General features: G+C 41.0%; 1 protein-coding gene across 1 annotated transcript; it reads right to left on the reverse strand.

Annotated features, from left to right (window-relative positions):
• Positions 1-1,041: 1,041 nt before the first annotated feature.
• Positions 1,042-16,765, reverse strand: LOC147232996 (delayed-rectifier potassium channel regulatory subunit KCNS2). The gene is made up of 10 exons (XM_086150190.1): positions 16,512-16,765; positions 11,402-11,575; positions 11,080-11,213; positions 10,531-10,695; positions 10,046-10,217; positions 8,497-8,580; positions 7,480-7,641; positions 3,938-4,021; positions 2,895-2,987; positions 1,042-2,780 (listed from the first exon to the last, which is right to left on the reverse strand). The coding sequence occupies exons 2-10, from the start codon at positions 11,567-11,569 to the stop codon at positions 2,346-2,348; spliced, it is 1,497 nt and encodes a 498-aa protein (XP_086006316.1). The 5' UTR covers positions 11,570-11,575; positions 16,512-16,765; the 3' UTR covers positions 1,042-2,345.
• Positions 16,766-17,520: the final 755 nt, after the last annotated feature.

Raw genomic sequence — 17,520 nt, forward strand, 5'->3', positions numbered from 1 at the left:
GGGATGAACATCACTCATAAATCCTCCAATCAAATCCTTTCTCTTTATCTCTCAAACCCCTTCACTTCTCCTGTGCTTCCTTGTACTTTGGCCAAATGTTTAAATTATTATTAAGCACCTCAGAAGCACTTTGTGCGCCTTGCACAGCTTAAAAAAACAACAACCTTCATGTGGAGGTCAGGAGTTTTTTTTTCTTCCCCAAATCCATTGATATTCCAGTGCAGTGTCTCCAATGTTCCGGACAAAAGCAAAGATGATTTATGTTTATATCACTCAAGATTTATCCATGCGTTGGATCCTCTCTGATCTAATAAAGTAAAAGCTTAGTCCAGTATAGCCCGGGGGCCCCTGCTCTAAAACCGGCGCCTTTATTTCCTTTTTTTATTTCATTTATTTTTTTATTATCTGTTTCCAATCAGTCATGTTTATATGAATTGTCTGAGCGAGGCTAAGAAAATGGATTATATTTAACCGTCAATGACGTCAGCTAATAGTTCTAATACAGTGACTTGGACCAGTTTTGAAAAATATACAACTGCTCTGCTTTTTTAAATACTGACATTAAATGTCAAGGTTTTTTTTTTCCCAGGGAATCACCAAAACAAGGTATTGCTTAATTTTTCAAATTTTCGGGGGGATATTACATATAATTGTCCAACCATTTTCATCATCATTTTTGGAAGTGCCACTTTCTTACTCCTTTTGAGTCTATTTGAATTTTAGTTGTGACCTATTTTAATCAGCAATTTAATGTTTCTTCAAATCTGTATTTTCTTTTATCCCAAACTGTTCTGTGATCTGTTTTTCATTTGATCGTCATGGTGACAAAGGGGGTCTTCTAGAAGCTTCTAATCTGCCAGGAGACAAGATGATGAAAGAGAGAGAGTGAAAGAAGAGGTGGGTTTAAAAAAACAGTAAAGTACAAATCTTCTAAAAGCGGGCTGACTGATGCGAAATGACAGTTTGACAGCTGAGACCCTTCAGACTATGGCTGCTTCCAGAGCAAACAGGCAGCACAACATAACTGGCGTTACAGTCAACATTCAACAAAAACAAGAGTTTTAATGAAAGGAATATGTAAACAAAGAAGGTCTGACCCAGGTGTGGGCGGAGCTGTAGAAGACTCCTTTTCAGAGTCGGGACTCATCATCCACAGAAGCATACGAATGCACATTGAAAGGGACCTTTTAAAACAATTTCCTTCGGGATTAATAAAGTTGTTCTCATCTCATCTCAAAACCCGTGGACCCACTAACATTGGGCGTGGTCATCACTCCAACCTCTAGAGGCCAGCGCAGCCTTGTCACCTTTCTGAGAGAGCTGTACTTTACATACTTCCTCTTTTTGCCCCTTCAAAAGTACAACTTCTTTGATCCATTATATTTTTATTTTTTTAAGTGCATGCTTCTTAAAATTTTTACAGTTTCAGAAACCCTCATTCAAAATGAGCCTTGAACGGGTGGGACATTTCGCTTCATGTCTCTGTAAATACACTATGGCATAGAAACACTGCTCTTCATTACCCCGCCTGAAGTTCTTTTTCATGCTTTGGATGGACTGGACCCCTGATGATCCTTGTATAGGAATATCTATTGATAGCTAATGATCAAACTTTCATCCAACAATTGAGTACAGCTCCGATCAGCACCACTGATCCCACGTTGAAAAAAAATTACTATCCTAAATGACAAGCAATATATATTTTTTTGTCTATCCATCTATCAATCATGAAGTTACAATGAAACATTTGTAACAACTAATGGTAGAAATAATTTTTCCAAGGTGTGATCAGAGAAGCCGAGGCACGTGTGTGTTTAAACTTTGCCCAAATAAAATGGAAAGTAAAACCCGTAAAGTGTTTGAGGACCGTGGAAGACAGTAAACAGGGAAAGGGGGATAGGGAAGGTCCAAATGTCTTGGAAGAGTCTTGGAAGCCCAGTAAATAATGCACTACATCGCATAAAAGTCCACTCCCCTCAGGATGAAGTCACCTAGTGATGGATTGCCTCTTGAACTTGAGTTGCAGGACCTCTTTCCATTGCTATCAGGAACCTCAGGTTCCATGCTTTTTATTTTTGTTTCCTCCAAGCCCTTTACTATATCCAAACACAAATCAAAAATACTTGGCTTTGCAGGAAGATTCAGAGAAAATGTATGGGTGTGCTAGTAAACATGAATCAGCCAATGGCGCTACAATTTGGTTAACAAGCTATTTCCTTGGAGTCAAACTCGAGGAGGACTACGGTTACTGGATGAGCCTCTTGTCTGTGGCGTCCGTTTGATTAATGTGTTTTTTGTGTCGGACATCAGGTGGCATAATCTTTCCGAATCCAAACCTAAAGCTCTCAGAGCAGCTCCTTCTCCCTCATGCTGTATGAGAAGGAAGGATGTTCCACGTAGCTGTAGTTGATGACACCACCTTCATCTTCATACTGTACATCATCCTCCTCCTCCTCCATGTCGTCAACATTGTCATCATCAAGACACCGGCTGTCCCCATCTGACCTCTCATCGTCGTCCTCCTCCTCCTCTTCCTCCCGCCGCCTGCCGTTGTTGTTTCTCACCGACGCCTCCAGCGCTTTCTGTCGCCGGTAGAAGTGGGAGAACTTGTTGAAGATGATAGTGATGGGCAGCGCCACCACCAGGGTGCCGCCAAGGATGCAGCCGCTGGCCGCTAGCTTGCCTGCCACTGTGACAGGAACCACGTCGCCATAGCCCACTGTGGTCATGCTGACCGTCCCCCACCACCAGCACGCCGGGATGGTGTCAAGACCCACATCCTGGATGGACACAAGAGACAAAGCTTCCTTTTCTACCTTACACAAACATTTTCTTTTTTGGTCGTCTCATTCCAGAAATCAGATGGGGGGGGGGGTCTATGGGTCAGAGGTTACCTCCTCGTACTCGGCGGTGTAGGCGATCCCGGAGAAGACAGACACTCCGACAGCCAGGTAGAGCAGCAGGATGCCAACCTCGCGGTAACTGTGCTGTGGGAAGTCAGACATGATGAAGATGACAAGCTGTTTAGTCCGACTGATCGTCAGATGAAGGGTTAAAGAAAATTACATTTCCTTCATTAGCATAATGTCAGTAGCAGAATCTGATATTGTTTATTTTTGAAAGCTTGGCAAAACTTTCAAAAATAATTTTCAAAAATCAGGCCATTACAACTATTTTGTAAAGACTTTGTTTTCTATGAGTTATTTTGTATAAGAATTAAGTGTTCCCCTGATGTTTCTGAGATTATTTTATCGTGAGCTTCTTTTAATTCCATGCTAATTATCAGGTAATTATGAGATGGATTACTTTTCATTAACCCCAATGGGTTCTCGAGTTTCCTCCCACAGTCCAAAAACATGCAGAGGGTTAATTGGAAAAATTGGGAAAATTGCCCAAATGTGTGACTGAGAGAGTGAATGGTTGTTTGTCTGTATACAGTATGTGGCCCTGCGATTGGCTGGCAACCAGTCCAGGCTGAGCCCTGCCTCTCGCCCAATGGTGGCTGGAATCAGCTCCAGCATCCCCCACGACCCTGAGTAAGATATGTGCAAGATGATGGATGAATGGATGGATGGATGGATGGATGGATGGATGGATGAATGGATGGATGGGTTCTCTGGTTTCATCCCACAGCATTGAAACATGCAGTGGTCTCAATGGATTCATTGCTTAGACATGTGAATGAAAGAGTGAATGGTTCTTTGTGGCCCTGTGAGCAGTGCTTGCCTGGTCCAGGGTGAACCCTGACTCCCCCCCAATGACAGCTAGGATAGGTTCAAACACCCCCTCCCCCCATGGATGGTGAATCGATCAAGTGATGCGTCATTGTTGTTGTTGTTGTTGTTGTTATTATTTCTGCTTGTCTAATTCTTAGATATTTACATTCTTTGTCAAAGAACCACTAGGAGGTAGCTACGTAGCAACAAGAACAACTCACCCGCAACGTCGCTCCCAAGGAACGCAGACCAGTTGAGTGTCTCGCCAGTTTCAACACCCTGAAGATTCTCATCAGCCTGAAGACCTGGAGACACAAGTCACAACTTCAAATTAATTCTATCATTCAAATCGCCGTTGGTTTTCACTACAGCGCCCCCAGTCATGGTTCAAGGAGTGGGTGTTGGTTCTGGGTGGTCTGCTGTGGTGGTTCTGCAGAGCTCCTTCCCGGGACACAGCCAACTTTGTTCTGCACCTTGCTATGATGCTCCAGCTATGACTCCAAAGGGATGAGATGTCAGTGGTTTCACCTGACAGTCCTGTGGGGTCCCTCCACGATATACAAACGTATAAAGTGACTCAACCACAATACCTGTGGCAACTTGAACTGTTGTCCATACTTTTTTTCCCCAGACCAAGTTTGTCAAGACTCAGTACCCAGACACATAAACATCACACATTCTCTTTTCCCTTTCCTTGTGAATCACTTCCTAGCTGTCAGGAAGAATAGGAGTCTACAGAGGTAGCTTTGGAAAGGTATTGCGAAGCCTCCTCCCCATGAGTACTTGTGCTGGACTCTACCCGTTTTGTTGTGGGGTTTTTCTGTACAGCAGCAGAGCGAGGTATGGGTCAGCTATTTTTTAATAAGATCTCTCACAGTATTGACTGCATGCTCAGCTTCCCCATAGTCCTATGGCCTCTTTGTGACATACCCGAATCTGTAGGACTTTGCAAATGCTGCAAAGGCCATTCCCAAGAATTGTAGCCCATTGTCACTAAAGTTTGCCGGATGCCATGCTGTGCAGAGATTGATTTTTGATCTTGCAGGGGTTAGCAGGGCAATCTCCACATATATTGAAGCATATTCCACAACCAGCAGGTAGTTTTCCCTCCCCAGTGGGAACAAATCTGCTCCCACCTTTTGCCATGGTCAATCTGGGTATTCAGATGGCATCAGGAGCTCCTTACTGTTCTTTCTCTCCTTACTGTATGTTTGGCAGTTGAGACCAACTCATTTAGCTGTTGGCTCAGTATAGTCTATTTCTCATCTAGTGTTTCTCCACTCTTCTCAGGAGCCCTCAACAGCGTATCTACTGCCCACAGCCTCTTCGCTGTGACATGTATGATCGAGTAAGAATAGCATATTTAAGCCAGTGGCTGGGAGCCTTGGAGGCTCAGGAGAGGCTTATGATTTTTTTCCATCTGGAAGTGCTTGTGGATGGGGAAGCTGCAGAAGCTTTCACATGCTCAGGTCAAGCCTGAGGCTTCCTTCTTGACCTATGCATATCTCTGCTCTGTTGATGTGAGACCGCAATATATGCCAGCCTCCCTCCACCTCTTGGAAAAGCATGGTCATACGACTGTGCATCAGCTGAGACTTCGCACTCCTTGCTCAGATCATACATGGCCAGTCCTGGTGGCGATGTCATTCAGGTCCTGGAACGCACTGGCCTGGTTGGCCACCTTCCTGCACAGGGGCGCAGAGGTTGTACAGGGGATTGTCTGTCAGCCATTTGGGCCATGATCTGTGGCATCTGTGGCATGAAAACTTCTCAGCATGCTTGTTGAATTAAGGAGTATTATCTTGAGAGCAGTTATCCTTGATTCTGATTGTTACTTTGCAAAAACCCGAGCTCGCCACATGGGTGTCAGAAGTGGAATTTCAAAGTGACAACCCTATGCGGAGAAATGGAGAATATGACGCAACCGCCAGAACTAGAGTTGGCTTTGCTTAAGTGAAGCATTGAGGCACAGAAGTTTGTGAGTGGCATGAGAATCAGAAGTGCATTGGAGGTGGGGATAATGCGAGGATGATCGGCTACAGCGGTGGTGCGAGGATCGACAGCTTGCCCAAGGATCGGCAGTGGCGGCATGATGATTGGCGGCAGCGCGAAGATCAGCGGAGGCGACCCGAGGATGAACGGCAGCGGCGTGAAGAGTAACAACTCTTTTATAGAACTTTTCCCATAACGGCAGGAAAATGCCCGTCATCATCACTGGCAGCAGACATGACCATAGCCAGGAACATGTCATCAGCCCCACAACTACAAGTCAATCCCAAGCGAGGTGTGATGAAGCTGCCACGCTACAATGCAGAAGAGCCCCCACAGACATACCTATCCGGGTGTGGATGGTGACATAATAAGTGGTCTATAAGTGGTCCCCTGAGGAAAGAGCAACCCAGGTTGCCCTGGCCCTGTAGGGTAAGGCCTGCCAAATAGTTACTGACCTCCAGCCTCCAAAATGGTTCCGCTTTCAGGCCATTGAAGGGGCCCTGCACCAGCGGTTTGGTGACCATCTCTTCTCTGAGGTCTCCGACTGTCAGAGGAGAACGGGGGAGAACTTGGGGACTTATACAGCAGATCTCCAGACTTATGCCCACCAAGGATACCCGACTTTTGAGACTTTTGACAGTGGAGACTGAGTATAGCTGGCAAACACCTGACAGAGCAGTGCTTTTGGGGAGTCAGGCCTTTTTGCACGCTACTGCCCGGTGCCAGCGCCGAAGAAGCCAGCTCCATTGGGGGGCACAAAGGGAGGACTGCCAAGTGAGTCCACATGTGGCAGAGGGAGAATCCAACCAGAAGGAGAGACTGGATACTAGCCACTAGAAGCCGCCATCACTTCTAAGCCTTCTCGGAAGGCACCGAATCGACTTCGCTGACACTGTAGGATCCCGACCTGCTTTAAGGACTTTGTTATGAATGCTAAGGCTGCTGAGGACAGCTAACCTGCTTGGTGGGGCGATGTAATGTGTGTTGGGGGGACTGGCCGGCAGAATCACTTGAGAGTTATGATGACCGTTGGGAGTTTCTCATGGTTCTGTGTGAAAGAACTACATTGTGAATAGTTGTACAATGGTGTGCTTGATGTATGACACTAACCTGCAGCGTTAGTTGTCATAACAGGGATGTGCACCTTCAGTCCAACTGTTAGAGCTGAGAAAGAGCTCCCCTGGGTTTGCCCTGTTTGTTGGTTGTTGAATTAATACCCCCTTCTAAAGAGCATTATCCTGAGAGCAGTTATCCTTGATTCTGACTGTTACTTTACAAAACCCTTAGCTCGCCACAAAATTAGTATGACATTCATCTTTAATAGGACCAAATGTCCAGAACAAGAATTGCGCCAAAAAAAAACAAAACTAGTGTCACTCATCTATGACATCATCCTCAAGCCCTGCCTATATCCTTCTCAGAATAAGTGCTGTTTATATAAAAATGAACACTACATTTTCTAGTCAAATTCAATTCCAATTTTTTCTTGAAATTCTCTTTAAAACACTACTAATATTAACAAAATCATCACTTTAATTAATTAGATATTGTTTTTCTTTAAACAAAGCATTACATCTGTGCTGTGTTGCACTCCCAGCTATGTCCACCAAGATACTCAGTGACCCTCCTGGACATGTTTGGCTAAGTTTGACTCCTGAAATTGATGATTTTACTAAAAAACGAACACCATTTTTTTCTTGTTTCTTGACAGATCAAAAATGATCAATTCTGAAACCTTTACTTAGTAAAATACTGTGGGGAATTGTCTAACCTGTATGATCCGTCCCAGGTCCCCAAGCTCGGACTCGGAGCCAACGGCCAGGTCAAATAGCAGCGTGATGTAGATGGGGAGCACAGACACCATGTCAATGATGTTCAGCGGGTGACGGAAGAACTTTTTCTTGTTAGGCGCCAACAGCAGTCGTGTGACCACCTTTGGACATAGAGGAGATTCCCGATGTGTCACTGAGAGGCGTCAACGCACAAAACAAACCAATCTGTTCTCAAGCTGGAAAGTGCATTTGTTTTGATTTCTTCAAATCCTGATAATTCTATGTCACATTGAAGCATCATTTAGAACAATGTCTTTTGTTTTTGTTTGGTTGTTTCTTGGATTTTTATTTCATATACAAATTTTTCAGGAAGTTCTCAACATAATTTTGTTGTTCAACTAATTAATTCCGATACTTTTCAAGATTCAACATTTTTTTCTATTTTATTTTCTCTGAATTTCAAGGCTACTAATGATTTCTAATGTTTTTTTGTCATTTGTCATTTCAATAAATCTTTCTTTTGTTTGCTAGCTTCTAAGTCAGTTTTTGAAACTTCAAAACTTTTAAAATTTCTTTTGACAAATGACAAATGTTTACATCACTAGGATTCTGAGGTTAAGTTTTAAGCATATTTTATATAAATATATACATATATATATATATATTGTATATACGGTATTTCGGGAACAGTGTCACAGTTGTAAGAACCTCAGTTTCACAAGGTCCCTGGTTTGATTATGAGGGCCTTTCTGTGTTTCCATGCTCTCTCTGTGTTTGGATGGTTGGTCGTCTCTATATATCGTATAACCATGTGAATAAATGGCAATCATTCCATTGCAATCAGTCCCCGCTTGCAGAATACATATACATATATCCATCCATCATTCATAGAATACACATCCGGTCAGTCAATCGTGCAATGGCCTACACATTTTCATTTAATTGATATTCACCATCAGTTTGTGATTTGTTTTACACACACACACACACACACACACACTGTGTGTGACTCTCACCTCAAACGTGAACCAGCAAGTGCAGAAAACCTCCAAGACCTGGATGTTCGGATCATCTAGTTGCTTCCCCTCCGAGTCAAATGACTGTGGTAGCAGAAAGAGGCATGGTGAGGACAGATCAGTAAATTGCTAGTTCAACATATTATTGCCTTAATTCTTTGAAATCATTTTGACATACTCTTAAATTGTTGTGCTTTTCTGTTAATCTGCACACTTATTTTTATTTATTTCTGGATCTCAAAGTCCCATTGAGGTCAGAAATCGCTTTAACAAGAGAAACCTGGTGAAGGTAGCGACCACACAAATTCAAATCTACCGTATGATACAAATACATAATACATAGTTTTTCAGTAAAACAGAATTTCAGATATTCAAGCATGGTGGCCTCTCAAGAGAAGCCATGACGTTCCTGCTTCATTGCATTTGTAATGATACAATTCAAATAATTAATCAATATGCATTTTTTAGTTTAACAGCTTTTTGGAGATTATTGCATGACCAGGGAGCATAGCAGGATAACACTTGATGGCCTATCGCTGTCAGAGCAATCTCTTAGACGTATGCAGATTGAGGCTTCTAGCGATGACATAAACAGGCTATCAAGGTGTTCTGGGCATTTTCTGGGCATATAAAAATCAATTTTAGATCCTTCGAAGCTCTTGATGACTGAAGTACAGTCTGAATTTCTTCTATGGCCTCTGCTGCTGAGGGAGCAGATTTTGTACAGACAATCGTGTCATCTGCATAAAAATGTAGATGGGCTTGAATTTCTTTGCCCAAATCATTTATAAAAAAAAAAAAAAGAAATTGAGAGCCATGCAAGAATATCAATGCACGATACAACCGTTTTATTCTATTCAAGAGTGTCAGAAGTAAAAACTGGCATGCAAAAAGAAGCAGAAAAAAAGTGTTAATAAAAGCATAAAATTAGGAGATGAAATCCTTGAAAATGACAAAAAAGTGCCTTTTTTAATAAAACAATATATTTGATGTTGCAATTTATGCTTCACTTGCAAACAGCACATTCAGGAAAAAAAAATCCTACTTTGACTGGTACCCCTGTGCATCCTATCATATCTAGTCTATTTATGGCTTTAAAAAAAAAAAAAAAAAAGCAGCTGAATGGTTGTCTTTTACAATTCTCCTTTGTTTCCCTCCCCATCCTCATCCCCTTCCTGCCACATCTGATCAGACTGAAGAAAACATCCAGAAGGATTTCCTTATTTCGGCTTTGACCTTCGTCTGACCTCCATTTGAGGAACACTTCGGTGGCAGACAGCCAGAGAGCATGGGCTCAATTTCAGGATGTCAGAGAAGAAAAGTCAGCATCAGAGAGACTTTCAAACTCTTGGCAGTGTCTGAATTTTGGGGTGAGCATTACCAAAGTCAAAAATCAAGGTCAGCTGTTTCATGAGGCACAAAGACCAATCTCTGTGCAATTACATGTAACGGAAATGTTCTTACACTCACTTATAGACACAAAACAATCTAAGCTATGTTCTTCAATTCTTTTTGATGTCCTCATAGCATCATGTCATTATACGGTCACCTGATATTCAGGGATGCTGTTGATACACATGGTAGCGATGGATGTCAGGACCACGCTGATGGACAGCAGGCTGAACAGCTTGCTGGGGATGGAGTACCCTGGGTTCTCAAGTGTCAGCCACAGACACTTCTTGAGGTTCCCGTAGCGGACCTCCTGGAACCGCTGAATATCTCTACAAAGGAAGAGGAAGGCAGAGAATATTAAGAGCCCGAACCACAGACACACGTTCTGCACCAGCGGATGCAAAGACCTGATCGGTATTGTTAAATATTGATTGATTTTTTGTCTTGTAATTTATGGCTATATACACTTCTTGTTTTTTCATATTTAAATTAATAACACTGTTTTTGTTCTAAAGTGTACCAATTCATTATTTTACAATTAAAGACACTGGTAGATATATATCAGCAAATTCCTTCATATATTCAGGATTTTAACATCCATCAATAAAGAACAGATTTCCATTTGGAGATCATATGCCACACCTGTTTAGGTCCGAGATCTCGTCGACGGACGTGTCGATGCTGCTGACATCGCTCTCGTCATCCCAGCTGCGATGGCGGCTGCTCTCCAGCTTGCGGTCGTGGTAACGGTAACTACAGCAACTGTCCAGGAAGAACTCATTGATGCCCCAGTATTCAATCTCCTGGCTGAAAGACAAAGTCACCTCATTCTTAAAGCTGATTCCCAGATGCATTATGTGTTGTGGTGACACCTTGGGGTAAAGACAAACACTGTGACCCCGACACAAGGACCTAATGCGCTTTTCAGTTTCTGCAGATGGGCTGACACAAAAGTAACGGATTGAAAAAAAAATGTATAAAATGTATGTGTACATTTTGGCTTGATTAATCAAAATTATAAATTGGTGACTTTTAGGTCATTTCTCATGGTTAACTTTTCTTCCCAGGTTTTCAACTTCTTTTTGTTGATATAATTCCTTTCCTTAAGTTCTGGGTAAACTTTCTTTTTATCTTCTCCAGGAAGCGCCAACCTAAAAGCAGCCAATCGAAGCGGGTCTCTCCCGGACACACCTGAACGAAAAGACGCAGAGCTCCTCCATGATGTGGAGTTTCCCCGTCTGGTAAAACTGAAGGACGTAAGGAAATAAGCTGGGGTTCCTGTCAAAATAAAACTCCTTCTGTTGCACATCGTAGTCGTCACACACCTGGGGGGGGGGATAAGAGAAGGACGAGACACGGGAGAAATAGGTGAGAAAGAAAGGGGAGGAGTGCAGGGAGGACGGAAAGGAGATTGTGATGGGACAGGAAATGAGAGAGAAGAAGTTATAAAGAAATAATTAAGAGAAGATATTTACTGTCTCTGACTTTTCCCTGAACCAGTTCTGACCCTGACCTGCAGGATGTCTTCCTCCGAGTCGCAGGCCAGCAGCTTCCCCAGTCTGGTGTCGGGAAACTTCATCAAAGTGCTGTAACACAGACTCCTCTTCAAGCCCCCAACATTGATTCGGACCAGACCCTTGTCCAGGTCCTGGATCCAGCCGGCCCCCTGCTCCTTCACCATCCTAGGCTGCAGACCATAACAAATATCAGTGTGTGTGAGAGAGGTTTGTCCTAAGGAGCAAGTCAGTGGTGAAGATAAGGGAAAAAAATCTGAAAAAATTAAAAGGTAAAATAAAAAATAAATTAAAAAAAAACAAAACGAAAAAGTCCCTCTATTTTAATAGAAACCTTAAAAAGCTTTGGGAAAAAAATCCTAAATCTTTTAAAATATAAAGAAAATACACCAAACTGACCACATTCTGTGGATGTGGTACAACTAGGAAGGAGTTATATTCAGCAGTTGATTTGAAAATACATATAATTGTGCTGGTATATTAAAAAGGAAGAAGGCTATCTTACTTTATTTGGTTTTGCATTTGTTAAAATGATAAGGCCAGGTGTTTAATTGAAGTGTCAGTAAAAGTGACATTGTTTGTGTATCAGTGTGAACACGATGTCTGTATGTGACTCCGATTGGGACTGCAGTTGGGTTGAAATATTTCTGCCAACAGGAAGTGGTATCAGGGGAACCACCCGGTACGTCAGCGAGCTTCAGGTGATGGAGGTCAGGTCTTTGTGCTGCTGCAGTGAATGATGAATAGGTTTAATTTCCATGTTTATTCAGTGGGGATTTACTGAATATATATGTTTGTGTGTGTGTTGGGAGGGTGAGGCATGGCAGTAGTAATGGAGTTAATTTCCCTGCCCGTCCCTGGAAGGGCCTTTAGCACAAGATAAACAGCAACTAAGACTAGCTATAAAAACAGGTTAGGGACTTCTATCAATCCCACAAGCACACACACACACACACACACACACACACACACACACACAGGCACATACACAGGCACACATACACGCACACATGTCCACACACACAGTGTATCAAGAGACAGAAAGCAGACATTTTTGCTTGTTTTGTTTGTTTTTATATGGATTTCTAGCAATTTTCCCAATGATTTCAGGACAGTTTTCAAGAACTCCAAGGTCAACACAAGGTCAAACAAACCACACACTGAGAACAGCAACTCTCTTTAGTTAACTTGACTTTTAAATCCTTTTTTTTAGTTTCTGATTTGAACTTTATGGGATGTAAAACTGTTTTTTAATCCCTATTTGATATCTTGAAATAGAAAGTTATTGATGAGGAACAAAAGTGTATTTGACTCCTTTCTTTTGAGAGAGGAGTCATGTGACATCAGCCTTCTTTCACCAAACCTCCACCCAGAGGGCATTAATATCAGCGCCTGCATCGTCTTTCAGAAGGAAAACAAACTCATCTGGTTTCTAGACAAGATTTATTGATGAAAAAATGCCCAAAATAGCTGTTTTGTGCCCGTTGGCGACAAAATCCAAAATCTAGAATAACAGCTACCGTATCTTTTTACGAGCCGCTGACATTGAACTTTTGAAGTGACTAAGGTCTCCTTTCTCCTGCGTCCTCTGAGTCAGCAGAACTTTCTGGCAACAAGAGGCCTGGATTCATTTCATCACTCAAACGTTTTTTGCCATTTGTTTGAGCGTCTTTGTTGCAATGCAGCATAAAATCAACCGTCATAGCGGCGAATAAAGCGAAATTGCTAGACATTTGCTCAATGTGCTGAGGTTCTAAAGCACAGTTACAAAAAGCAGTCCAACAAAGAGCCAGGATACCGTTGTTATCTTTACAGCCTGAATACGAATGCAGGAACATGCCCTTGAGGGTGTGAACGAGACCCAAAATCCCACCTCAGCCAATCCAGATTTATCGTCTTTCTGGTAATATATATATGACATGCGAATGAAAGGCCTTTAAAAGGGCATCAGGACCAAATTTTAAATACAACATTTTTTGTCACTTGATTGGTTATTTTTTGGATCAATTTGTTAGAATTTGCATTTTTTCTCAATTTTGCGGTATTCTGTTTCAGCTTTTAAAATGTAAGCTAAGATAATTCAAAACAAAAGAAAACTGGCAATTACAATGAAGGTAAAATTAGTGTTGAGTCGTCATGTGGCTGAACGAAAGCTGAAAAAATAAAACAAAGTAATGTACAAAACTGATAGGAGCTGAAATAAACTACCTTAAACAACAACTGAGCTAAAAGTGGTGCGATAGTGAGCTTACATGAAGCCACAACATAAAATCTAAAGCTAAAATGTACACAGAAAAAACAAACAGATGATAATATGAGGCTGAAATAAAAATCTTGCGGTTAAAAGAGCAAATGGAAGCTCTATATGCTAACACAAGTGGTAGTATGAAAGTAAAACAAATGCTTAGAAGCTAATATGTGGCGTAACGACAGATACTAAAATTATAATTTATACATCTCAAAGCTAAACAAAAGAACAAGAAGCTGAGACAGCAGGAAGAAACCTCTAAAAGCTAAAAGAGGCAGCTAAAACCTAAAATTAAACTTAAAGAAAAAGCCAGAAGCTAAAAAAAGCAGAGGATAAATTGACAGTATAACAAATATCTTAAAGAAATTGCCCTGAATTATAACAAAGCTAAAAGAAAGAAAAAAAGTCAAATTAAGAAGCGCAACGAAACAACCAGAAGCTAAACTAAAGCTAATGGACTGGAGTTAGCTAGAAGCTAAGAGGGCGTCATTCTGTGTCTTGATATTTGGAGGCCGGATCACATCTTTCATTTTCATATTTTGTGAAAATACTACAGATTGTTCCATTTTGCAAAGCATATTAACCGCTCAGCTAAACACACAATGCACGCATGCGCGCACACACACACACACACACACACACACACACACACACACAGGGATGAAGCCAGAAACAGCCTCTAACACGTGTACATCCAGCACACACACTGCTGACAATAACACTGCTGGATCTGGATATAAACCGCTCACCAGTCACCAGTCTTTTGTAATTCGCTTTGGATAAAAGCGTTGGCCAAATGACTGTAATGTAATGTAATGTAAGGAAACACTTCTTTAGACAGACAGATGGCAGTTCTCGGCTCACCTTTTAATACAACCATCTTTCCTCCTTTCTTTCGATAAAAATTACAATCCTTGCCAAGAAACCATTAAAATTACATTGTATTCATGAATGTTTTTTCTTTTTTTCAATTCCGAGTCCCTGTGCTTCTGCAATTACTTAAATTACATAATAAATATAGTTTTCAGGTCATCTCTAAAATATTTGGCATTCCAAATTTTTCTCCTTTCCTCATATATTCTTGAAATGTTCTCGTTACATTGACAGTTTTATGATAAGTTAGAACATAAAATACTAAAGACTATTTTTCTCAAAACAGGATCATCATTTTCTCTTTTCTCTATTAGATTAATATCACTTAGCAACAAGTACCTCAAAGTGTTGCATAATCACTTTCCTTCTGAGTTTTTCAGGTTCTCCTTGGCATGATGGTACCCTGGCCCCCAAAGGATGGACGCTCCATCTGGAGCGGTGGTAAGTGCTCACTAAGATGATGTAATGAGGTTAGGGTGTTCTATAACTGCGATGGAAATGGCGCAGCGGATCACACACAGGTGTGAAATTCATGGGGAGTTAATGGTGTTGATTGCGAGGCAGGATACTTCACTGTCTTCCTGCTGCATTCAGGGTCAGATGACTAATACATTTTGACAATCTACCTTCAGTTGTTTTCATTCATTCATGTTCTATACCCTTATCCTGCGCTTGAGACAATCCCAGCTGACACTGGGACAAGGGACGGGGTTTAACCTGTACAAGTCACCTGTCAATCATATACAGGACTGTCTCAGAAAATTAGAGTATTGTGATAAAGTTCTTTATCTTCTGTAATGCAATCGCAAAACAAAAATGTCATACATTCTGGATTCATAACAAATCAAACGAAATATTGCAAGCCTTTTATTATTTTAATATTGCTGATTATGGCTTACATCTTAAGAAAACTCACAAATCCTATCCTAAAATATTAGAATATAATGACAAAGTAATTCTTGTTTTTTTAATTGCATTACAGAAGATCACAATATTCTTATTTTCCGAGACAGTCTAGAGATATCCAGCCACTCATTCTTTAATTCACACCTACGGACATCATTCTTTTTCTTCCATCTTTTTTTTTATTTTTAAACTTTTTTAAAATTTTTGTATCTCTGTCCCATAGAAAAGAACTGGATACAGAGTTGGGAAGAGTGGCCTTCATTCATGTCTTGAGTCTTCCTCCTCAGGCGTTCCCACAGTGCAGTTAAACACCTGCTGGAGTTCCTACAGTTCACAATCTATGTCTCCAAGATGCCAGTGGTTTCTGCAGCCCGTTGGCGACCCTCATCAGTAATGATGGGAAAGACATTTCACGTGCGCTGTTTGTATCGGCTCAACCCGCAGGAATAATGGGACTTGGAATCCGACATACACTTAACACTCAATACCCAGCTATATTGTAAGAATACAGGCAAAAAGCGACACATGATGAAAAAATCTATAGACACAGAAATAACTGAAAAATGCAAAAATGGAATTGTTTTCAAGTAGAAGCCTGTAGAGCTTTGAATTTGAATACATGTAAGTAAAACGATGACATTATATTTGAACAATTGACGTCTCCTTTCAAATAGTTTCCTGTGACCCCCCTGACCCCCATGGTTCCAACTTCATATACCACTGAATTATAAGACCATTTTAGCACATTTGCATCACCGTGATTTAAAATGTGCACTAACACTTACCCCGAATGATGTCATTTCTAAATTCCTGTCTCTTAAAATGATGCACCCTTGTTTTACATTGATTTTGCGAGCATGGGTTTTCTCTCTTTGACTGTGCATGTGTGCGCTCAGACAGCTGATCTATAATTAAACAGTGAATGGCAGCTTCCACAACAACCTTCAGCGGCTGAAGGAAAACGGCCGCAAACTTCCCCAAACCAATAAAAGTAAGCAGTAAAAGCAGTAAAATTCAAATTAAAAAATGCATTCTGTCTCAGATTATTCTGATAAATACATCGAATTTAAATCCGCACTCACTTTCGCATCGATCACCGATCCATCGTCCACGTTCTCACCCCATGATGCGTCCGCTGCTTTTATTTACATATTTTTTCTTTCTTTTTTTTTAATTTAAATAATCACCGTCGTCCATCGGAGCGTCAAGAAAGGATGAAGAGGGTTATTTCCTCCCAAAGTTTGAGCGTGAACCTCCTCCTCTTCCTCCTCCTCCTCCTCCTCCGTCTGCGTGGAGGAGCCTCTCCTCTCTCGTCCCTATCCGGACACTTCGGCTGTTTCCGTCAAACTCCGGAAAAGGTTCCCGAAGAAGGTTGATTTTCATCTTATTGCCTCTCATATTCGGGTCAGTCGTCACCCATTATAGGGTCAATACTTTTGTTTTCTTATTTCATTTATGTTAAGCTCATGTATGGGATTTAAAGATAGGCTCATCTCAATTTGAAGAATTTAAATGATCAAAATAGGAAGAGGAAAATTAGTTCCTTCTGTTTGATTTATTTTTTTAGCCCTTTGCTATCGTAGATAAAATGTCAAATTTGTGGATTTTCCATATTCGCTTTTTTAAGGCAAAAATAATTTTAAATGATTGAGGGAGCCAGGAAACAGCATGGCAGTGGCTTAACTGTGGTAAGAAGTGACTTCATAGGAGAAAGTATTCAAATATGAAATATGAATAGGTAATAGTCCTTAAGCAAACAATGAAGTGCTTGATATGTTTAAAAAAAAAAAGAAATTTAGGATGATAAATATTACAGTTCAGACCTTGGAAGGTCAATTTAACACATTCCTTCTCAAGTAGTGGAGTATAGTGCAATGCCTGAGGGGGCAGGTGTAACCCTGGGGAACATGCTTATTTTCCATTTATTAACTTGATTTAACTTTTTTTTTTCAGTATCAAATGGTTCAGTCGGTCCAAAAATGTTTATAATTTAAATAAGGATTTTTTTGTTTTACATTTCAGTTAAATTGATACACTTTAAATCTTTTCTGTTACAGACTAAGAAACTTTGTTAATAAAGTTATTCTTTGT

Source organism: Fistularia commersonii, chromosome 7 (assembly GCF_037954325.1).
Source record: "Fistularia commersonii isolate RoL2024-O1a breed Wild chromosome 7, RoL_Fcom_v1.0, whole genome shotgun sequence".
Taxonomy (NCBI): Eukaryota; Metazoa; Chordata; class Actinopteri; order Syngnathiformes; family Fistulariidae; genus Fistularia; species Fistularia commersonii.